Source organism: Leopardus geoffroyi, chromosome D3 (assembly GCF_018350155.1).
Source record: "Leopardus geoffroyi isolate Oge1 chromosome D3, O.geoffroyi_Oge1_pat1.0, whole genome shotgun sequence".
NCBI classification, from domain to species: Eukaryota; Metazoa; Chordata; class Mammalia; order Carnivora; family Felidae; genus Leopardus; species Leopardus geoffroyi.
Window position 1 is genome coordinate 62,491,708 of NC_059339.1, and position 24,593 is coordinate 62,516,300.

General features: G+C 36.4%; 1 protein-coding gene across 1 annotated transcript in view; it reads left to right on the forward strand.

The window, feature by feature from the left end:
* The first annotated feature begins 420 nt into the window (after positions 1-420).
* PIK3C3 (phosphatidylinositol 3-kinase catalytic subunit type 3) overlaps positions 421-24,593 on the forward strand; it is a 148,095-nt gene continuing 123,922 nt past the window's right edge. Inside the window, exons 1-4 of the mRNA XM_045459425.1 lie at positions 421-596; positions 4,330-4,518; positions 8,953-9,096; positions 16,368-16,497. Coding sequence (XP_045315381.1) covers positions 529-596; positions 4,330-4,518; positions 8,953-9,096; positions 16,368-16,497 — 531 coding nt within the window. The 5' untranslated portion in view covers positions 421-528. The remainder of the gene's footprint in view (positions 597-4,329; positions 4,519-8,952; positions 9,097-16,367; positions 16,498-24,593) is intronic.

A 24,593-nucleotide genomic window follows, 5' to 3' on the forward strand; every position in this document is an offset into this window, starting at 1 on the left:
AGGAAATACAGCACAAAGAGAAAATCTTTGTTTGAGATAGGAAATTAGGGATTAAATTCACAATTTTTGGAAACGCCATTGGAAATTGAACTTGCCAAAATTCTAGTTCTTGTAATTGCTCCTTGTTTAGCCTACAGCGAGCGAAGACTGTTACCAGTCTTTTTGAATCGAATTTTGTTTTGATTTTAGATGGAGCTCAAGCGCAAAAGCCAGCTTCTTTTCTTACGGGGGAAAAAAAAGTTCTTCAAACAGGAAAAACACAGGAAGCCTGGAATGTAACCAGATAGGTTGTTTCCGGAGTCCCACTTACCCTTAAGCAATATGGTGAGCTACTTTTGCACTTGCGCAGAAGGAAAAGTTGGGCGGGGAGTTCCGCTGCGTCGGGTCGCGCTCCGGACAGGGATTGGTAGCAGCGGGCGTGAGAGGCGGAACCGGAAGCGCCTGTGTTGTGGGGCTTAGCTTGCTGGGTCCCGGTGTCTTTCCAGCACCTTGTTTCTAGAGGTTGGTGCTGCGTTTGCCGCGGGTGCCATGGGAGAAGCGGAGAAGTTTCACTACATCTACAGTTGCGACCTGGACATCAACGTGCAGCTTAAGATGTAAGAGAATCGGGACAGTGACTGGGATTGCTGGGGCTTGGGGACGCTGAGGCAGGGGCCTGTGGGTTGGGGGGAGAAGATGGTTATTAGCCTAAAGGCCTGCCTGGGGCGGCAGGGAAGGTTGCAGCCAGGGAAGCGGAGGAGAACGGGAGCGTGGAGAGGGGCAATGTCAAAGAAAGATTGAAGACTAGGTCTCTGGGAGAAGGGTAGCGGTAGGAGGCTGCTCTAAAGTCCCACGATGTTTTACTTTGTTTGAAGCATCTTGCTGTTGACAGCAACCTTTTGAGGGTTTTTACATTTTACAGATGAAGGAATCAAGTCTCAGTTAAGTCGTCCTCTGGCTGGTAATAGTTGGAAGGTCTTTAGAACGGGGCCGGCAGGTGGAAGGGAGACTAAAGAAATAATGGAGAGGTAGACACAGGCAACGACCTGGTAGTTGAGAATAAGATGAGCACATGGATACAGTACTACAAGCACAGGAGGTGATAGAGGCTTAGATTGAATCTTTGGACCGTGTGGCATTATTTAGCCAGGGAAGTTGGGAGTCATTCGGAGGTGGTGGTGGCAGTTGCAAAGGGACCAGAAGATATGAGAAAAGAGCCTTGCAGGAAAATCTTGGGGCATCACAATTGAAGTAAAGGCCAAGGGCATGACAGCTTGAGATGAGATTACTTGGAGACTGGGAACTGGTGGGACTGAGTTGGAAATTATGTCCATTTTAGGGCAGTCTTATAGAAGTATTTTCATATGTGAAAGCTATCATAAATTATGAATTATATCATCATTCATAATATGTTTAGTCAGTATTCGTCTAATGTGCCTCTGGCAAAGGGCTGCATACAGGCAGTGAGTACGTTTTCTCAGCTGTCAGATGCACCTTTGAAGGACTGTTTCCTTTTATTTTCAGAAGTTACTTATTTCAGACTCTGACGGATCTTTTACTATCCATCTTGTGGTGGTAGTAAAAATAATAATTCAACAACCAAACTATACTTTAGTAAAATCATTTACACACCCATTTCAGGAAATTTCTACAGCATGTGGCATTAGTTGTTTATACAGGACTGCATTGTTATTATTTGGTAAAGGGCTTTCCTTCAGTCTCCTACCTCTCAGTATTTCTTGGACATATGCATGAATTTTTTGAAACTTTTGAATATTAGAAGGAAAGAAGAAAAGTGAAACAAAACAAAACAAAAACAAACACAAAAAAACCCTGACCTGTTATTAACAGTTACACACTTGGTATTTTGAGGCAACAATAAAGCATAAATTAGAAGTTTGACAAAATTCAGTACTAACTGTCTTTCAGCTTCTGTGACTGCCATTGTTGTTTATTGGGGCACAGGAAGTAGCAACTTAGAATCATATAATCAGAGAATAGTGAATTCTTTAATTCAGCTTGTTCTCCCCTTCAGTTTGTTCTCCAGTTCAGTTTGTTCAGTTTGTTCTTTAGTTTAATTGCTACAGTTTTAATAACAAGTTACACTTTGATGTCTCTTTTCTTAGCGCTGTAATTGGAAATCAAACTGCCTGAGAGACATAGTCACTTTGGATGTGCCAAAGCACTTTAAAAGCAGCTGTCTGAAACTGGCACATCATTAGCCTACCCCTCTAACTCTAATCTTCCCATGTTGTCTCTCTTATGTTCATGATTGTTGGCATCATTCAGCAGGTTGGTTAAGACAGAAAACTTTGGAGTTCTGCACACACCCCTCTCTTACCTTCTGTGTTTAATCATTCACAAGTTGTCTTGAATCTACCAGCTTCATATCCTTGATCCACACTTCAGTCTCTCCTCTCCATTATGTTCTTATACTGCTGCCAAAAGTATAAATCTGGTTGCATTACTGTCACTTCAGATCATTCATTTAACAGATTTTTGAACGTTCACTTTGTGTCAGGCACTGTGCTGAATATGGTATCTACCTAGCTTCATTTTATACCTACTTTTCATTCTCATCTCTAGCTTCTTTGCCACATGAGCTTTATGCTTTAGCTATACCAAACAACTTGTAGTTCCCTAAACCTACCATCTTGCCTCTTTGCCTCTATATATGGTTATCTGTTCTTCTGGGATGACTCCTTACCTTTTGGTTCTCATCTCCATATATTGTTCAGGCTCATTTCAGACATCTGTCTGGGATGCTAAGCTCTTGCTCCCAAACAAGGTTAGGTATTCCAGAGACTCTTTGAGTTATCTTTCTTCAAATGTCTTTGAAGGACATTGGCTGGCTTTGGCCTCTTCTGCCCTTGTTTCTATTCTCCGCTCTGTTACTTTGTGAACAATAAGCTTGATCTCTGAGTCTCTGCTTCATTATTTATAAAATGAGAAAAGAGTGAAAGTAATAGAGTTTATAAAATGCCAGGCACGGGGCGCCTCGGTGGTGCAGTCGGTTAAGCGTCTGACTTAAGCCAGGTCACGATCTCGCGGTCCGGGAGTTCGAGCCCCGCGTCAGGCTCTGGGCTGATGGCTCAGAGCCTGGAGCCTGTTTCCGATTCTGTGTGTCTCCCTCTCTCTCTGCCCCTCCCCCGTTCATGCTCTGTCTCTCTCTGTTCCAAAAATAAATAAACGTTGAAAAAAAAAAATTTAAAATGCCAGGCACAATATTTGACATAATCTTGTCCAAGCAATATTCCCACCTCTTTTTTAATGTCTGTACGTATCTTTTATGACATCTTTTTAAAAAAATTTTTTTGTTTTTATTTTATTAAAAAAAATTTTTTAACGTTTATTTATTTTTGAGACAATGCGAGAGACAGAGCATGAGCGGCGGAGGGACAGATAGAGGGAGATACAGAATCTGAGGCAGGCTCCAGGCTCCACGCTGTCAACACAGAGCCCGACGTGGGGCTCAAACTCATGAACTGCGAGATCATGACCTGAGTTGAAGTTGGATGCTCAACCGTCTGAGCCACCGAGGCACCCTGTTTTTATTTTATTTTAAAATAAAATAGATTTATTTTATATTTTGAGAGAGAGAGAATACAATCAGGGAAGGGGCGGAGAGAGAGGGAGACACAAAATCTGAAGCAGGCTCCAGGCTCTGAATCGTTGGCGTAGAACCTGACTTGAGGCTCTAACTCCCAGACCGTGAGGTCATGACCTGAGCTGAAGTTGGACGCTTAACTGACTGAGCCACCCAGGCGCCCCTCTTTTATGATTTCTCACTGTGTTTTTTAATTTAATGTGATCAGATAATATTATAAGTTACATTATATATATAAAAATAATATATATAATAATATATATATAAACATATAAATAATAATGCATAGTAACAAAAATTAAAAGAGTAATAAAAGAATATACAGTTACAAGTAAGTGGAAGCAAAGACTTTATTTATTATTTATCTCATCTTTCATTTTTGGACGTCTGTGCCCAGCACAGTGAATGTTTGTTGAATGAATACATGAACAAGTTCTCAGCTTGAAATTAAGTGAAACTAAGGCCTGGAAAGCTGGTGATGTCTAGAAGGTAGATCAAGAGATGATGACAGAATATAAGATTAAGTAAAAGCATAAAATAGAGAAATATGTTGATGAAGATTAGAATGATTTTAGGTATGTTGGGATTTTAAGAGACCTTTATAAGATGTAAAAGTGGCTTTAATTTTATATACAGGAAAATGTTGAGGTAAGATTACCGTGATACAAACATAAACTATTTTTGGTGTATGTTGTGTATATGTTTAAAAATGTCTATAAACATTATTATTCTTATATTTTCAGAGGAAGTTTGGAAGGGAAGAGAGAACAAAAGAGTTATAAAGCCGTTCTAGAAGACCCAATGTTGAAGTTTTCAGGGCTGTACCAGGAGACATGCTCAGATCTTTATGTTACTTGTCAAGTTTTTGCAGAAGGGAAGCCTCTGGCCTTGCCAGTGAGAACATCCTACAAAGCATTTAGTACAAGATGGAAGTAAGTTGTCTTGCATATGGCGGGTTCCAGACTATTCTTCTATTTCTTTATAAATGTGGCAAGAATGATTTGGTAGGGATTAAAGAGGAAATTAAAAAAAAAATTTTTGTACCTAATACCTATAAGCATTGATCTAATAGTTTAAAGCAATAGCCTCCTCAGATGGAATAAAATATTATATATAGTAATATTGTAAGTGCAATTTAGGTAGAAGTGAATTTGTGTTTGTATTCAATATATTGGTGTATTTTTATAAGTACTTGACTGATTCACAAAATGAGCCAAACCAAAAATACATGGGTAACATCTTTAAATTTTCTACCACTCTACGCCCTCAACACGTGAACACTTCTGGATTGTCTGAAATGTTGTCCAACCTGATGTTTGTAGCTCAGATTTTCAGAGAGAGAGATCTGTTGTCATCTGTTCGGATCAGATTTTTATTATTATTTTAAATATGAAGCTAACTTAAAAAAAAGTTCATGGTTTATTGAGCATGGTACATTAGCAGACCATTGTTGGGTTGCAAGGTAAATCTAGTGAACATGAAGTTCCTATTTTTCCAGAACACTGTTGTGGGTCCTGAAATCAAACTCTTGTCTCCTCTTATTTGATAGATTATGTGGTGCAGTTTTGTTGCTCTACCCATGAGGGTTATTCAGCACCCTGGTAGGCTCTCTGCAGGATTCACAGGTTATGTGCCTCTTACGGAAGAAGCTTATGCCCACAGTGTTAATGAAGAAAAGGTGTGACCAAATGGACTACCAGGTTGAGGGTACAGCCCTGTGTTTACCAAGTGTGGTCTAGTAGGTTGAGAAGGGTTTTTTCAGAGAGCAGAAGTCTGAGCTCTAGTGATCTGGCTTCATTGAAACCAACTATTTTAATAGCGTAATTTCTTTAATAGTCCTTTTGTGGATAGCTATAAACACACAAACACACTCAAGTATATATATATGTATATACTTGTTATTTTGGAAAATTTCAAACCTGCAAATGTAGAGAGAATAATACAATGAACTTCCAAGACTATCACCTAGCTTTGATAATTACTAAATCAAAGTCCATCGTGTTTCATCTATATCCAGTTATTTTAAAGCATATTCCAAATATTTTATCATTCTAACTGTGTTTCTGTGTATTTGTTTTTTGTTTTTGTTTTTTGTTTTTTGTTTTGAGAGAGAATATGTACATGCAGGGGGAAGGACAGAGGGAGATGGAGAATCTTGAGCAGGCTTCACGCCTAACGTGGACCCCAACTCAGGGCTCGATCTCACTGAAATCAAGAGTACGATGCTTAACTGACTGAGCCACCCAGGCATCCCTTTGTGTATTCTTTTGTTAAACAAAACTGCAGTACATAATTATAATACATAATTACATCTAAAGCAATGGACCAGGATTCCTTAATTATATCAGGTTTTTAAACTGGAATCAGGAAATGTACAAAAACCTGAAATTGTATGTAGAATTTTGTATCTTGTGCATTTTTACAAGGACAGAGCTCAAAGCTTTTATTAGATTTTTTGAGGTGGCTTATAGCTTCAAAAAAGACTTTAAAACTACAAATTAGGTTTAGACCATCAACATTTATGGTGAGTTCCACTTTTCTTGGTGAGGGAAATTGTATAGTGGTTTTGCTTCATGCCTTGGCAATAAAGAAAATTAGAGACAAAGCATATTCCCAGTTACAGGGAGATTCAAGTCTTTTCCCATTTGCCAACTCCTTTCTTCATTTGTTATGTGTTATGTATTGTTGAAAGATATAGACTGCCATATTCGCTGTCCCGAAGTTTGAATTTTTTTTATATTTTTAAAATTGTGACTACACAAGTGAGTGCTTACTACACAAGTAAGTACTGCAGAATAATTAAAGTGGCTTCTTTTAATTGAAAGGTTCAACACATCTGTGTTGGAGATAGGGTGAGAAAATACCTCATGTTGGGTTAATATGAGGATAGGCTTTTTGTTTGGTTTATTTGTTTGTTTTAAATATATTCTTTTGGCTCAGGGGGAAGACATTTGTAGATTTTGTACACCCTGCTCTTTGGTATTTAAGAGGTGAATTTTTTACAGTTTATCAAACCAAAAATTGCCCTCCTAAAATGCTTGAGGGCAAACTTTTCACAGTCACCTTCTATACACTTAGAAATAGTGTAAACTTAGGAAAAATAAATTATACTGTAAAAGGATATCTTACAATGTAAAATTTTGCATTTCCTTAGTTTAGACCGAATTTTTGGATAGTTGAGATTCCTAATGATCTGAATCTGATTTTTGAGATTCTGATAGTGAGTTGTGAGAGTTCAAATAGTAAGGATTCATCCAAAATTTACCCAAGTCTATTCTGTCTTCTCCTATTCTATCCTGTCCATAGTGGGGAATCTTGTACTTTAGTTACATTTAAATAGAGTTGTCATTTGTGTGGAATATTGCAGATTTCCATGTTTTATATGTAAATATTATTCTGTAGGCAAGTGGCTTAAATCTTTTTTTTTTTTAATTTATATTCTCTCCTGTCCCATAAAGGATGTAACATGACTTTAGAGAGAGAAACATAGACTGATAATCTAATATAATTAAGAAATGACAAAAGTAGGATTTAGGAGTGCACTGGTCAGACAAGAAGGTTAGTACAGTTGTATGTGGGGTGGTGAGAATCCAGCCATGCAGAATCAGGCTTCAGAATATTGAAATTTTTTGAAAGTTGCCAACTAGATTTAGTCACTGTCTCAGTGAGGGTTGGGGCGTGTGGAAGGCATGATGTGCTGAGAGGGAGAGAACAAAATGGGGTTCAGAATTTATATCTTTTTGATATCTGATCAGATCTTTCCATAATTTCTGGAAAATCTAGAGTTTTGAAATAATATATCTGCAGATTGATTTTCTTCAAAAGAACTCTTCTGCAGTAGTCCAGTATATAAAACAGGTTACAGTATAGTTAATTTGATTTTAAAAAGGTGTGGGGGTGTGTTTTTAGATGACAAGTTTGAGGCAGATGATTGCGTGGTCATAGATATTGTTTTTTAGTCAAAGGACAGAATATAGAAGTGAGAATTTCCATAGTTCATTTTGGATATTGTTGTTGATTTTTCTGTCTTTAGCCTGTATTAGTTAATTTTTGTGGTTTTTTTCCTTGGCACAAGATGATACTGCTTAGTATTTACCCTTTCAGTCAGACCCACCTTGTGTACAGTAATTAAATTCATTTAGTTCCTGAAGTTTATCTAGTGAAGAATGGCTTTTTTGAGAAAGGCTTTTTTGAGAGATGATTTATTTTTTTAAGTTCTTCATAGAAGAAAAGGATTTAATAACTTTTGATTCTCCTTTAAATTGGTAGTCATGTCTAATTTTCCTGTAGGTCCTTGAGTTTATATGGTGGGCATAAATGATTTATCCTTTAAGTTTTTGAAAATTCTGTTCAATTTCTTACTGATGCAGATGTATTTGACCTAGACTGGGATATGCCCCTTTGATAATAATTTTGAGTAAACAGAATAATTTTGAGTAAACAGAGAGAAACAGTTCTGTGTGTCTTCTGGGTATTAGTTTGTGTATTGTTTGCATAATTTTCTTTTGGGATTTTAAAAGCCATCTGTTGTTTAACGGAGTTGAAATTGTCAAATAGATTCAGTATGAAGTTTGAATGCAGAAGAAAATTTGCAGGGATAAATAGAAATAAAAAAAAGAGCTGTGTTATCATTACTAAATTATTAAGCATGAACATTCTTTAGTGAAATCATATACACAGGTATGCTTTAAAAACGTGACACCTGATAGCTTTACATTATTAGTATTGATGAAATAACTTGAGGAACAGAAAAATATGTAAAAAATTGTCGTATGTTTGTCCAGAGCAGTCTAGTTACTTCTTCATGTTAGGGTGGTAGTAGATAGTCTACTTTGACCTCTTTAGGGTTTTGGTTGTTTTTTTCTCCTTTGTTGAGGTACTCTTGTATGATATGGGACCATACTATCCTCAGCAGCATTTTGAATAATTCTTTTTTTTCTCTTTATAATATAAAAACTGTATTCTGGAAAATGCTTATAGATAATCATACTTATGTTCAAAACAAGTTTCGATCTAACATGCTTGTGTTTTACCAGATTTTTATGAGCCATTATCACTTTCCTGTGTCTCAGTGATATTATGTGAATTTCTTGATTAAAGAATACCAGTGTAAATTTTCATGAGCTTGGCTTTTCATTATTTTTTTTCATGTGTTCTGTATATAAAATTGAAGTTGCCTCCATCAGAATCGAGGTAAGTGTCACATTTTTTGTGGTACCAACCTAATCTTTTGGAACATTTTCTCTGGACAAATCATACAAAAGTATGGTTTGTTAATTTAAAAGGAAGTTTACACACACACACACACACACACACACACACTTTATTTCCTTAGCTTTATGTTTATGTTGACTTTATTTCTATAGCTGGAATGAATGGCTAAAACTGCCTGTAAAATACCCAGACCTGCCCAGGAATGCCCAAGTGGCCCTCACTATATGGGATGTGTATGGACCAGGGAAGGCAGTGCCTGTGGGAGGAACAACGGTTTCGCTCTTTGGAAAATATGGGTAAGCATTCTTTTCTTCTGATCTTTTAGGAATGTTGGGAGAGCTTTTCTTTTTGGGAGAGCTTTAATAGTTTATACCTGCTCTGGTGCTCTGTGTCCTATGAAGCAAAAACATATTTGGTATACATGATTCCTTCATTCTTGAGACTGAATTTGACACAAATTTCCTATGGGATATGCAGGTAGATTAATTAAGAAACGCAACTTCAGTTACTATACAGTTAGTGATTGGTAATATGATTTCTATTTGAAAATAGTCATTAGAAATTCGAATCTTGCTAGAAAAAGAGGCTCTTTGGTGTATACTGTAATTGCATTGTTAAAGCATTTTTTTTTTTTGCTTTCTCAAAGTAGTGACAGGGCAATAAGCAGAGTTAAAAAGCATTGCTAATAATGACAGTGATTATATCACTGTGACTATATCATTGAAAAGGTGTCAACTCAGTTTTTAAAAATTTACAGATAATAGAAGTTTGTTGTAAAACAATAACAACAACAACAACAACAAAAGCATAATCCTGAAAGGTATTTTTTCTCCTTTTTTCTCCTGGAACAGAAGGATCACTATCTTTAGAGAATTGGTGATATTCTATTATTCTTTTCTGTGTTTATTAATTGGGGTTTTCCTCTAAAGAACGTGGTCTTTCATCAGGTATTGAGTTATCTCGGTACACTGTTTATATAGGAAAGGCAGATGAATGTTCACTTTTTTCTCCTTTACCAATTTTAAGAATGAGTTGGTGTTCTGATAACTTGTCTATTTGATGATGGAGTTTTTTTTTTCCTTTTTGTTTTTAAGTTTTGTCATTAACTTTTAGTCTTAAACATTTTTGAAATGTTTTAATTAATTTCTGTCTTTAGTCTTCACAGTGCTCAAACACTCCCATTTTTGGTCAGTAATAGTTCCTTCAAGCTTATCCCCTCCCTGGTTCTGTGACAGTACTCCAGTAGTCATTCGTACCTTCTTTGCTGTCTGGTTAACACACTATTTCAGGCTAATTGGGCAGTTTCTCACCCCCGAACTGGAATCTCTGAAACCCTACTTCTTTTCAGTGCAAGATAGGTAGAGAACTTAATCTAGGTATTATCAGACTTATTAATTTGTGTTGATTTTAAAGTCGGATAATGTTATTGCCTGAATTAACTTGCACATCATTAAATTTAAACGAAGATGGTCATATTTTGATATGTTCGTTTACTGTTTGTGTATGTTTTTGTGAATTGCTTTTTGATGTCCACCTATTTTTTCAAAAAGTGAAATATAATTCACATGCCATAAAATTCTGCTTTCTTTTTGAGTTGTCAGTTTTCTTACTAATGTATAGGTGTTATTTGTAGATTAATGAAATTAGCCATTTGCATGTTACATGTTACAAATACTGTGTTTCCTGTTCGACTTTTTTTGAATTAGTATATATTTATTTGTTTGCTTGCTGTTCATGGACCTTAAATTATCATGTTGATCAGCTTTTATTTTTATGGGCTGTGAATTGTTTTAGAAAGTCCTTTTCTAATTTTAAAAGAGATTTCCTCTTATGATTTTTATTCTTATTTAAGTCTTTGATTCATCTAAAATCACTTTCTGAAAGGAGTGATGTATTGAGAATCAACTTAAAAAAAACCAGAAGACTGACAAATGGCTACTTATTTGTCTTAACACTATTTATTAAATTGGCCTTTGTTTCCAAATGTTTTGAAATGATACCCTTATATATTCAGTTCATCACATATTGAAGTCTAAGAGAAACAGTGTAGTATATCATACGGTGGTGGTTAGGGATGCAGCATGGAGAACCAGATTATCTGGGTTCAAATCCTGGCTCATTTGTTTATTATCTTTGTACCCTTGGGCAAGTTATTTAATATCCTGCTGCCTCAGTTTCCTCATCTCTAAAATGATATAACAGTATTTATCTTATAGTTTATGATGATAAATTACTGAAGACACATAATTAACTTAATAAGTGTTCAGTAAATATTAGCTTCAACATTATTTCTGAACTATTCTGTTAGTCTTGAATGCTATTATAAAATGTTTTAATATTAGATGGGGAGCATTTTCCTTATTTGCCTTTTTATAATTTCTCTGGATATTCTGTTTGTTAGATAAACTTTTTATTATTTCTTCAAATAAAAAAAGCTCACTGTTATTTTGTTAGGAAATTGTATTGAATTAGATATGTTAATTAAAGGAGAAAATTGACACCTTTGTAATATTGAATTTTGCCATCCAGGGATAGGGTGTGTCAGAAAGCCTTCAACTCATAAACAAAATCTAGATGTAATTTCATTTAGAATACTTTGGTTGCTTAATAATGTGAAGGTATTTTTGTTTGATGTAATTATTAAAGAGATATTTATTGCTGAAATTCATGAAAGAACAAATTTAGACATAGTCTGACACATTACATATAATTTGGTTAAAATAGCATGTTACATTAGAATGGACATGTCACTAAGTCAATATTGTTCCTTTTCCAGAGTGTCTGTTCCTTTTTGCTGTTCTCTACTAGGGTGGGGTTTTCCACACAGTAAAAAAGTGCACAACAGTTTATTACTCTTGCTGTGTAGTTAGTGGTTAAATGTTCTTGAGAAACAACAGATACACCTCTTGGTTTTTCCTCTTGACCTCTTTATAAGTGGTTTCCCTTTTGGAAAATCAGCTGGAGGTTTTGTCATAAAAGCACACCTCTGCATTTAGATGACCTTAGGATATAGTTTCAGGAGACAATTGGACTAGACAGTAAGTATGAGACAACCGAAATTTCCACAGAAGTGCAGTAAAATGAACTGCCTAAAGCCAAACAAACTCTTTCTTTCTCAAATTAACATTTGTGACCCAGTTTTACTTGACTTTTGGCAAGTTTTTGAAAAGTACATGAAGTCAGTAGTAATCAACCTATGAATAAGAAGCATCTGGTAAGCTCACTAGACAGTCATCTTCCTGTGTTCTCACTAATTTAGTGAGGGTGTCATGGGGCCCAAGATTTGGCATTTTTAGTAAGCAGGATCCCGAGTGATGCTGTGGCCTATGGATCAACATTTTGGGAAACGCTGCATTAACCTTTTTATAATAGTCGACTTGTAGAACTTATGCCAGCAGTTGTTTTCAAAGTTTCTTTCATCCTGTTGCCCGCTTGATTTGTATTTCTGTATGAACCCCAGTAAAGGAAGCATTCCTTTACCTCCCATCCAAACCATGATGGAAATGTGCCTGAAACATGAGTCAGTAGTATTTGTTGTACTTTAAGAAGTAATTAAACCCCAAATATTTCCATGAAGGTAGTGGTAGCAGTAGGTGGGAGTTCAACTTCAATTCGTTTTCCTGATATTAAGTAAATTAAGACTTTGAATCTTGGAGAGTCCTCTGTTTTTTCATAACTCTTAACTGGACATTAGGTCATGCTGCCCGTCCATGTCCTGAACACATGAGGTGTCAGGTGAAAATAAAACGTGTTGGAGATTGGTACTGACTCTGTGCAACTCCCTCACTTAGAGCAGGGTTTCTCAAATAGAACTGGTTGACTTATTACTTTCCGAATTCCTGCCTTATCTCTGTACTGAGTATCTCTGTACTTGATTATCTGAATTAGCTCACTTTTAAAACAAAAACAAAAACAAAACACATAGCTCCTATGTGGTTGTATGTCAGTTAGCCAAATGATAACATCAGATTTCAATAGAGGTTTCTCTGATACTTTGAACAGTGGGGAAGGAATGAAGAAAAGGTGGATCATCTACTCCTGTTCCCTCTAGGTTGACATTTATCCTGACCTTCACCTCAGAAAAAGGAAGCATAAGAAACTTTATGAAATTGAAATAAGTCCTTTTTCTCTGTGTGTCCTGGGGCCTTTCCTTGAGGTGAACTGGGTTGTGCTGCATGTAAGCCCAGGCGTCTCCTGGCACGGTACTAGACTGTGTGCAGCTTTGTGTGTTGTGACTGCTCAGGATGTTCAGGTGTTGTGGCAGGGTACACACCTCTGCTGGTACTGCGGGGTCACAGCTGCTTCTCTGCATGCTGCTGCTGACATTTCGGCAGAGAGAGTGGCATCCATCTTTTGGGTGGCCTCAGCAGGAAGCTGCTGCAGTTGTTTTTTTTTTTTTTTTTTTTCTTCCTACCGTTAAAAATCATGTCACGTGCCACCACGGTTTTTGTGATTTAAGGAAACTGCTTTAGACTGTAGTTTCTTCAGATGTTTCTTGAACCATTACATAACCCCAGTTGCTCCTCACCTTTTCCCCTAAGTAGGGCTGGTATGGACTTAGTTTTTAAGAAGTGGTCTTCAAAGCATGTGATAGTTGTCTTATAATATTGGGAACCTTGTGACTGTCAACTCTTGGTATTTGCTAATGTCTGTTTTGTTTACTTGAGTCTGTGTGAAGCAGTGCTTCTTGGAGAATAGTATAATTAATAATTGAAAGACTCATCTCTTAAGATACAGCCAGAATGACTAATTGTCCTCATTTTGAAAGTTTAGCTGGTGAGATTTCTAAGTAGCTAAAAAACGGATTGATCATTAGATTGAATTGGCAGAGAACCATAAGCAGGCTGCAGATTTCTCGTGCAGATGTTTTTCCACATGTGAATTTGAAAGTCAGGGCAGTGGCTGCGATAGTGGCTTGGCACTGGGAGCTGGAACGTCAGCAGCAGCTGTTGCTGGGGCCTCCGCTGGAGTCCGAAGGAGATCCTGCTATGCTGTGTCTTTTGTCTTGCCTGTTTGGCTTAATTTCCCAAGTGGACATGATGCTCTGAGCATCTTTTGGCTTGCCACCTGGAGGCTGTGTAACTCTCTGCAAAGGTTCCATTAGTGTCAAAAGAAAGTAATATGTTCACTTGATCATTTGAGTCACTTGGCATCACCCCTTCCCTCCACGTCCCGTATCCTTAAATCTTCTCTCCAGATTCATCCCAAGGCACCTAAATCATTTAGTAAACTGACTTCCTGCCAAATGTACTTATTTTTGATTTAGTTACATTCAGCCAGTCACAGTATTCACTGGGGGATACAGAGGTAGAGAGAAGGAAGGCAGGCCTTCTGCTGTTTCTCAAGGTACATGTAAGGATATTCATTTAAAGTGGCATTATTGCTTCACTGTACCCAGTTTCTTAGAGACTAAGCAGGTCTGCTTGATATTGAATCTATACCTGATTTGAAAGAAAGTGAACTTTATAAAAGGCTGGCATATGTGCTTTTTTTGTAATATAACTTTTTGATCTTTAATATGGTAGATAAATCTTGAGAATTTTTATTCTTTACAACTAATCAGTGCATTTTTGGGGGGCCTCTAAGGTAAGCTTTTGCATGGCTGCTGGGTGCCACCTGTTTATTGCCAGCCTTAAAGACCTTGTAACAAATATGGTTATACCTTAGTCTTACTGTGCTCATGAGCTTGTAGCTATCGTTTATCATTCCATTCTCATTGTTCATGGCATCATTGCTTATATACATTACAGAATCAGTGAAAATCCTCTTTATTATCTGGGAAAAATCTGTGAAGAAATTTTCCATTAGTCAGAACATGATAATAAATGGCTTAAAAATTTTATGTAAGCCTTTTATAGTTAAGTATAATGTTTTTAAAGATGGAAAAATGCTGTATCAATATATGTAATGTACTTTATTAAAATTTTTTTTAACGTTTATTAATTTTTGAGAGGCAGAGCATGAGTGGGGGAGGGGCAGAGAGAGAGGGAGACACAGAATCTGAAGCAGGCTCCAGGTTCTGAGCTGTCAGCACAGAGCCTGACTCGAGGCTTGAACTCATGAACCGTGAGATCATGACCTGAGCCAAAGTCCGACGCTTAACTGACTGAAGCCACCCAGGCACCCCATAATGTACTTTATTTAAAAAAAAATTATTAAATGTGAGAGTGTGCAAAATGCTTTGGACTTGCCTACTCACTTCCAGTCTTATTTTTTTCCATTGCAGTCATCAGCTTGATCTTTGAACTTTGGGAAGATGCTCTTTGATAGACTTTATATTGTTTGAAAGGTCTTGTTTAAAAAACAACAACAACAACAACACTTAAGAAAAAAGAGAACACACTAACAGAAGGACATCTCTAATCCTTCCCTGAAAAAACACTCAGACGCTTAATAGTAGCATATTTAAAAAACAGTTGTCTAAATCTCCTTTATGACTTTGCTCAACCTTTACTCTAGATCTTCTTGGTAGCTTTTGAAGGAAATTTGGCCATCAATAATCATATATATAGTTTTTCACTATAAAGCAGGATCTCACCATCCTCAGATTGAATTTTGGCTGTATGTTAAATCTCTTGATTCATAGACATGGGATTTTTTTCTTATACGAATCTGCATTTGTATTCTGTTTTAGACCTATCTCTTGTGCAAAAGAAGATAGGAGAGAAATCATGATGCCTAGTGAAAGGCTGATAATAGCTAACATTTATTGAATACTTCCTGTGTGGCAGGCACGGTTCTAAGTACTTCTTACTTCTACCGATCTATTTAATTTTTCTAACAACTCTGAGATACAGGTACTCTTTATAATCTTATTTTATAGATGAGAAAACTGAGACATAGAGGTTGGGTAATATACCCAAGGTCATGTAGGTAATAGTTGATGGCACTGCTGGGATTCAGATCCCAGCATTTTTTTTTTTTTTTCAACGTTTATTTATTTTTGGAACAGAGAGAGACAGAGCATGAACGGGGGAGGGGCAGGAGACACAGAATCGGAAACAGGCTCCAGGCTCTGAGCCATCAGCCCAGAGCCCGACGCGGGGCTCGAACTCACAGACGGCGAGATCGTGACCTGGCTGAAGTCGGACGCTTAACCGACTGCGCCACCCAGGCGCCCCTCAGATCCCAGCATTTTGACTTCACCTTCTACTGTGCTGAATTGTCACTTAAAGTAGAGAGTTATGTATTCATTTAAATTTGGTTTCAGTTATTATAAATGTGACATTCTTTTATTTGATAGGAATTTGGTCTCTATTATTTCTCAGATCTCCACTGAAATGATGAAATGTGAGTGTGGTCCATTACGGAACTTTCTATTTCTACTCTACTTGTAGGATTTCTGTAATAGTTCTGTGTGGAGGGGAAAAGAATGGCATGTAAAAAAACAGTGTTAACATGGATTTTAGTTGCTTAGTTAATTGCTTTACAACCCACTGGAGGTTTCAGGCTTGGCAAGACAGACATGCATTTTCCTGTGTGGAATTCTCTCTGTTTTAGGAACCTAAATGTCCTATAATGAACTGCATTAATTTACTTCTACCCTGAACACTATCTTTTCGCCTAGCATGTTTCGCCAAGGGATGCACGACTTGAAAGTCTGGCCTAATGTAGAAGCAGATGGATCAGAACCCACAAAAACTCCTGGCAGAACAAGCAGTACTCTCTCAGAAGATCAGATGAGCCGCCTTGCCAAGGTAAACAAGAAATTTGGATCAGGTGGAAAGTTCTGAATGTGTCTACTATAGTACAAATGACATTATGACTTGTCCGATTATTTTTTAATTTAAATTTAATTTTTTTAAGTTTATTTATTTTGAGAGAGAGAGAGAGAGAATGAGAGGGATGGAGGGAAAGTAGGGGAGGGGGAGAGAGAGAGGGAAAGAGGATCGCAAGTAGGTTCTGCACTGTCAGCGCAGAGCTGACACGGAGCTCAAACTCAGGAACCATGACCTGAGCTGAAATCAAGAATCTGACTGACTCTTGATTAACTCACTGAGCCACCCAGGTGCCCCTATTTTAATTTTTAATAAGAATATTATTGAAATAATAATTCACGTACCATAAAATTCACCCTTAGAGAATGTATAGTTGAGTTGCTTTTAGTAAATTCACTAAAAGTTGAATATGTAGTCACACTACTATTTAATTTTAGAACATTTTCATCAAATATGTCACCATGCACTGTACCTATTAGTGGTCAGTCCCTGTTCCCTCTGCTCTTTGGTTCCTGGCAACTACTGATCTACTTTTTATTTCTGTGGATTTTCCTATTCTGGACGTTTCAAAAAATTGAATTATATAATACATAGCCCTTTGTGTTTGAATTCTGTCAGATTTGAAACTGTGGAGCTTTTGGTGATATTTTCAAGATAACCACTTTTTTTTGGTGATATAGTCTTAAAGATGCAGCTGTTACATGCTACAGATTCTTACATTGCTTGCTTGGAGGTAAAGATTCCTTGTATTACTAGCTGGTCTAAATGGCTCTCACACCTCCCCTGTCTCTTTTTTTTGTAAGCAGACTGAATTACTACCTTTTAATTTAAAAATTGCTTTATTTATTTATTTATTATTATTATTATTATTATTATTTTTAATTTACATCCAAATTAGTTAGCATATAGTGCAACAATGATTTCAGGAGTAGAGTCCTTAATGCCCCTTACCCATTTAGCCCATCCCCCACCTCCCACAACCCCTCCAGTAACCCTCTGTTTGTTCTCCATATTTAAGAATCTCTTATGTCTTGTCCCCTTCCCTGTTTTTATATTATTTATGCTTCCTTTCCCTTGTGTTCATCTGTTCTGTGTCTTAAAGTCCTCATATGAGTAAAATCATATGATATTTGTCTTTCTCTAATTCGCTTAGCATAATACCCTGTAGTTCCATCCACGCAGTTGCAAATGGCAAGATTTCATTCTTTCTGATTGCCGAGTAATACTCCATTGTATATATATACCACATCTTCTTTATCCATTCATCCATCGATGGGCATTTGGGCTCTTTCCATACTTTGGCTATTGTCGATAGTGCTGCTAGAAACATTGGGGTGCACGTGCCCCTTCGAAACAGCATACCTGTATCCCTTGGATAAATACCTAATAGTGCAATTGCTGGGTCATAGGGTAGTTCTACTTTTAATTTTTTGAGGAACCTTCATACTGTTTTCCAGAGTGGCTGCACCAGTTTGCATTCCCACCAGCAATGCAAAAGAGATCCTCTTTCTCCACATCCTCGCCAGCATCTATTGTTGCCTCAGTTGTTAATGTTAGCCATTCTGACAGGTGTGAGGTGGTTTCTCATTGTGGTTTTGATTTGTATTTCCCTGATGATGAGAGTGATTTGATCATTTTTTCATGTGTCGGTTGGCCATCTGGATGTCTTTGGAGAAGTGTCTATTCATGTCTTTTGCGTATTTCTTCACGGGATTATTTGTTTTTTGGGTGTTGAGTTTGATAAGTTCTTTATAGATTTTGGATACTAACCCTTTATCTGATACTTCATTTGCAAATATCTTCTCCCATTCCGTCAGTTGTCTTTCCATTTTGCTGTTTGTTTCCTTCGCTGTACAGAAGCTTTTTATTTTGATGAGGTCCCAATAGTTCATTTTTGCTTTTATTTCCCTTGCCTCTGGAGACGTGTTGAGTAAGAAGTTGCTGTGGCCAAGATCAAAGAGGTTTTTGCCTGCTTTCTCCTCGAGGATTTTGATGGCTTCCTGTTTAATTTAGGTCTTTCATACATTTTGAGTTTATTTTTGCGTATGGTGTAAGAAAGTGGTCCAGGTTCACTCTTCTGCATGTCACTGTCCAGTTTTCCCAGCACCACTGGCTGAAGAGAATATCTTTATTCCATTGGCTATTCTTTCCTGCTGTGTCAAATATGAGTTGGCCATACGTCTGTCAGTCCTTTTCTGGGTTCTCTATTCTGTTTCATTGATCTGTCTGTTTTTGTGCCAAAAAATTGTTTTAATGTAGTGTTTTCATTTAGGAAAAAAGGTAGGTTCAATTCTGTGTTTAACTCACAACAATATATCTTATGTGATGAATGTTTGTTCACAAAGCGCTATGCTAGATACTGCTTAAAGATCCTTTTACAATTCTTTTATTAAGAGACTCTCTTTTAATTCTTACATGTAAATTTCCTTTGCAATCTTGTTTGTGTGGATAACTCTTTAGTGTCTGGAGAAAGTTTTCATGCCAAGCATTTTACAGCTTGTCTTAACCTACATATGGAAGAAATATTAATTATCAAGAATAAGTACTTGCATTGGGTTTGCTTTGTTCTTCAACATAAAATTTTCATTGTCAAGTTCATTCTGTGATTTTTGTATTGCTCTTTTATGGAAAAGTGATGTATGTCATGGTTTCCTCATAAGCTTTTTAAGCAAATTACTGTTGTCAGCTTCCCTCCCCCCATAATTAGAATTTAATTTCTAATTCAGCCACTCATTCTGAGGTTTTGTTTGCATTTTTACATGGGATACAGAAAAGTTCTCAAGCTTTTCATATGTCAGCCTTCTTTTTAAGAGTTTATCTTGGTGATGGACTTTATGCTACACTTTGTGACTTTTATAAACCTGGAACAGTTATAGAAATTTTATCAGAATCAGCTCATTTATAGCATGTGGGTCACAGAAGGTTAAATCTCCAATGCAGGAGGAAGGTAGCATGTGTGGAAGAAGTAAAGCTCTTAAAATTTTTTTCTGTTTGTTTTTTGCGAACAGCAATGTGATGTATATTATGGATGAAATTCCAAATTTGAGGGGGTAACAAGGAGAGTCAAGAAATACATCCATTTTGGTTCTCTTTTAAATGAATTATTTATGTTTCTGTCCATATGTTCCTAATTTTTTTTCTCCAATTATTTTTGTTGGAAGATTCAGAAATAATTTTTGTAACAGGTGACTATGCCATTTTTCAAAAAGCAGTATATGCAGCATAGGAATTTGTTTGAACTGGACTTCTCTGGATTTGTAAGGTAGCATGATGTTAAGTATTTCTCATTTTTATATTTTGAATTTTATGGTAGGAAAAAAAGATGTGACTTGATAGTGATCAACTTTTTTTATGATTGAAACAATAACCACTTAAAGAGTTTTATGGGTTCACATTTATTCTTTTGGTTCTTAGTGCACAGTTGCAACTCTGGAAACGACGACTAAGCATATGCAGAGCAAAATAAGATGTTGGGAAGAAGCTTTCTTAACATGTTTGGTAATTGATAGTAATCATTAACTGTCTAAATTCTTTATATTGAAGAATATGGCAAGTTTGGTCCTACTTTTTTAAGAGATACTAAAATTTTAATGTTGTCTGTATTTCCCAGAGTGGTTAACAGTTTTCAAATAAATTTTTATCCATTAATTTCTAAATCTTTAAAATGGGTGTAAAAATTAATGAGAATAAGCATCTTACAGCCTTTCTGAGGCTATTTGTAAATGAGCTCTTTTCAAAGTTCTTTGCTCCTAACAGAATTGTACTTGTTATTTCTGAGTGGAATGGAAGCTTCAGAACTTGCTATGCTATGACTTCTTGCTTTAGTGTTACCTCATGTTCCCCAGAGACAAAAGAAAAACTATTAAAACCAGTAATTACTTTTCTTACATGGAAAATACATCGTGTTTGTAGCATTGTTGAAAGAACTGTTTCCTCTTTGAAGGAAGCTCTTTCTTTTTCTTGGCACTTTTGGCTAATGTGTTTCATTCTTTTCTGTATAGAAGTTGGTCATGCTGTTTGAGATTTCAAAACCTTTTCAAAGCCTGCTGCTGTGGAGGAAGAACATGTTTTAAAAAATGATGTCTTAGGTTTGATGAAATTGGAAGCTTGGGCACTTGGAAGCACTTTTCAGTGGGAAGAGCACTGTGGTATGAGTCAGAGACTTGGCCGTCCCACTGACTCACAGAAAATTTGAGCCTGCAAAATCAGAAGTTTAGAATGGATGATTTCTATGTAGGTCCTGTGTAGCAGCTATTCATACTCTGTTATTCTAAGAATACTGAAATAGCAAATGATCAGGATTGTTTATCTAACTGGATTTTACAGTTATCACCTTAGTAGAGAATAAACATGTGATCATCTATTTGCAGTTGTGAATGAGCTGTGTTCATGTCATTCCTTCTGTGATCTGTATGCCAAAAGTATTATTCCGACCTGCCTAATATGAATGATATGGCTGTGCTCTTATTTTATTTTTGTTGTTGTTGTTTGATTCGTACCTGTTTCTTTAGTTACACCTTTTTCAGGCGGGCTTTCTGAGTCTGTGTCTCTTGTCTCATTCCAGAGACAGTATACTTTGGTATTTGTTATACCTGAACTTAAAATTATACTTCCATATTTCTTTTGTTCTGAAAATTGTGCCACAGTAGCTCTCTTTCCCCCTTATTCTCCTGCCCCTCTCATTTTTCTGGTTCCACATTAAAAAGTTTGTTCTTTTAGATTGGCATTCTCTTCCACAAAACACTTTGAAGTTCTCTTTGGTACAGTACATTTTTAAGAACTGGGAAAGAATGTGTATGATTGTGTTTCCATTTGTATACAGTAAGAACAGATTTTAGATATAATACTCAAATTTCTCACACTACCATTTTAAGAAAATAAATAAGTATTCCAGTAGAAGAGACTTAAATGGTTAGAACTGAATGGTTTATTTTTGTACTTTGATTTTCCAGCCAGTGAATTTACCATGATTGTTTCTAATTGTTGAGAAGGCAGTTGGACTCAGAGTAGATAGGTGCACATAAATCTTAATAATAGCAAAGCATAGTTACCATGCATTGTACCCATGAGCCAAAATAAATAGCACAGAGACAATTTTCAAAATGCAGTGTAAGAAAGTCTATTCAGTTATAGAAGTGCTTCAGTCTTGGCTGCCTGGGGATAATGGGACAAGAGGACTGTGAAATGAAGATGAACTACTTAAATGACTTGTGAAAAGATGGTGTTCGATAATTATTAAGCAAAGAACCTCAAACTCCAGCTGGACTAAATATTTTTATTCTCACTTATTGCTTGCTTAACTATGAAGTTTGTATTATAACTGCAATATGAATAACTGAAGTTTAAAAGCCTGATTTTTAGGTTGAATTATTTTTAAAAGTCAAACCCTTTCAGAGGGAGTTTAGTGGAATCAACCTCTCTAATGATTTTACATCATTTTGTGAACATGCCTAGTTTTCCTTTGAGGAAACGCTTGTGAGAAAAGGAAACAAATTGGAAGTCTTCAGTTTGGTTCTTATTTTTTAAAAGTTGGATTTCTTAGACTTAGCAGGGAATAGGGAGAAATGAATTCATTAAAATATACTCCTCTCCCATCCATTTCTTCCTAATTATCTTTTCTACCCCAGCTCTACATTTTCCTATTTAATATTTACAAGTATAGTATCTTTCTGTTTGAATTGATTTGTGAAAATAATCAAAGGCCAGACTTCTGGAGCATTTATTCTACTTTCATTGTCCATGACCCAGCCTTTTAATGATTGTGGGCCTTACTTGAGCAAATTTGCCCATTGTTCCCATCTGCTGCGTTTTTCAGCTTGTCATATTGTAAGAGTTTTATGACTAGGATGCATATCCACCTGGGGTTTTGGATGTGACTACCAAGCTTCAGTGTTTGATTTATATTTGAATCCATGTCTTTAGACATGAAAGGTTAGTGCAAAAGCATGCCTCTCCACTGTCTCCTTTTCATTTTAGCAGCTCTGCTTGATGCCTTTGGAATGTGCTTTAGTTTCTGTCAATTTGATTAAGAGGAAGCAAAGAGAAAGTAACCCACTAGATGAAAAATGCTTTGTGGTCTGTGTGACACAGATAGGTTGGGGAAAGTTGAGTGTATAGGTGAGCATTGTGACAGTGAAGTTGTGTAAAGTGAGGTGATGTTTCAGGCTGACCCTAACATTGTCTGCATGGAGTCATTCTGGGTCCAGGGTCCAGATTTCAGGTCTATAGCAGTAGGATCTGGATATTTTTAGTTCATTCAGGAGCAGTTAGTATCTTGAGAATAGGCTCATGCCAATCAATTTAAAGAGTTATAATCTAGAGCTGTACTGTCTAAAATAATAGCCATAATTCACAAGTAGCAATTTAAGTTAATAAAAATTAAATAAGATTAAAAATTCAGTTTCTCTGTTACCGTAATCATATATCTAAGTGTTCAGTTGCCACATGTGGCCAGCAGCTATTGAGCAGTGCAGATATGGAATATTTCCATTATTGCCAAATGGTCTATTGGATAGCACTGGTCTAGAGTGCCAATTTACTAATTTGTAATGGGCCGGTAACCATATTATTATCTTTCTGGTAACCAGGTAACTTGTATCTGCTACCCAGGACACCATTTTTTTTTCCTTTTTTTTTTTTTTTAAACGTTTATTTTTTGAGACAGAGACAGAGCATGAATGGGGGAGGGTCAGAGAGAGGGAGACACAGAATCCGAAACAGGCTCCAGGCTCTGAGCTGTCAGCACAGAGCCCGACGTGGGGCTTGAACTCATGGACCGCGAGATCATGACCTGAGCCGAAGTCGGACGCTTAACCGACTGAGCCACCCAGGCACCCCATGGACACCATTTTTTAAGGTACCTTGGAAATTAAATTAGTCTTCAGGAGATTGTTGATTTCTTAGTGAGCCATAAAGGAGCTAAGCCTGAAGGAGCTAGAAAGTTCTGTAAGTCATTTCAGTTTGGGGAAATCTTAAAAGGACTTTCTCTCTCGACATTAACTTTTTAGTTGCAGCATTACTTGAATATGCTGTCTACACTGCGTCTTTTGAGTAAACGTTGACAAATTATCATGGTTACAAAATAATCTTTTAAAATTGAGACCAAGGTAACAAATTTTCTGCTGACATAATTTCGTGAAGTGGGATTGAGGCTATTGATTTTAGATTATTTTATAGTACTCTTTGACCTGCTGAAACATTTGCCCTTGAAAGAAAATAGTTTACATTGAATGCATTACATTGCATGGGTACTAGTCTAGAGGCTTTAATTAGAGGAGCTCACTGAGATTTTTATTTCAAGTATATGGAAAAGTCCTCTTTTTTAAAAATGTTTTTATAAAACTAAATTTATTCAATGTGAGGGACTTTATTCTAAGATTGTGTTCTTTCTGTGCTTTTGAGTATTAAAATGACCCTCATTTGACAGTAGCATTTAAAAAATGACTATGCTTGGCAAAATAAGATTTGGGAACATCTATAACTGTAAAAAAATTTAGTTGACATGCTATATTATATTGATTTCAGGTGTACAACATGGTGATTTGGCATTTATATACTTTGTGAAATGCTCACCACGATAAGTGTAGTTACCATCTGTCACTATATAGTTATTATAGCATTATCTGTCTCTATCTCCATCACCATCACCTCCGGTACTGAAGGCACACTGCTGTATGTTGGAGACAAAAAAAAAAGTTATTGGGTTGATGCTGTCATTATTCATAGTGCCATTATGAGTAATAATAACTAATAATGATAATCAGTTTGCATGTATAAAATGTTTAATGTCTATAAAGCCCTTTAGCATAGATTGAGAACTAAAATGGAGAAGTGGTAAAAATCATGGCTTTGGAGACTGTTTTTCATTCAGATTTCAGTTGTCTTTTGTTTAGTTGTGATCTTAGATTAACTACTTAACTTTAAGCCATGAAATCCTCATCTGCACAATAGAAATAATACTTACATCTACTTTCTTCAGTTATTGTGAAGACTAAATCTAAATGAGATAAAATAATTAAGGATTTAGCATGTTGCCAGGCATCACTGAGCATTAATAAGTATTAGCTGTTGTTATT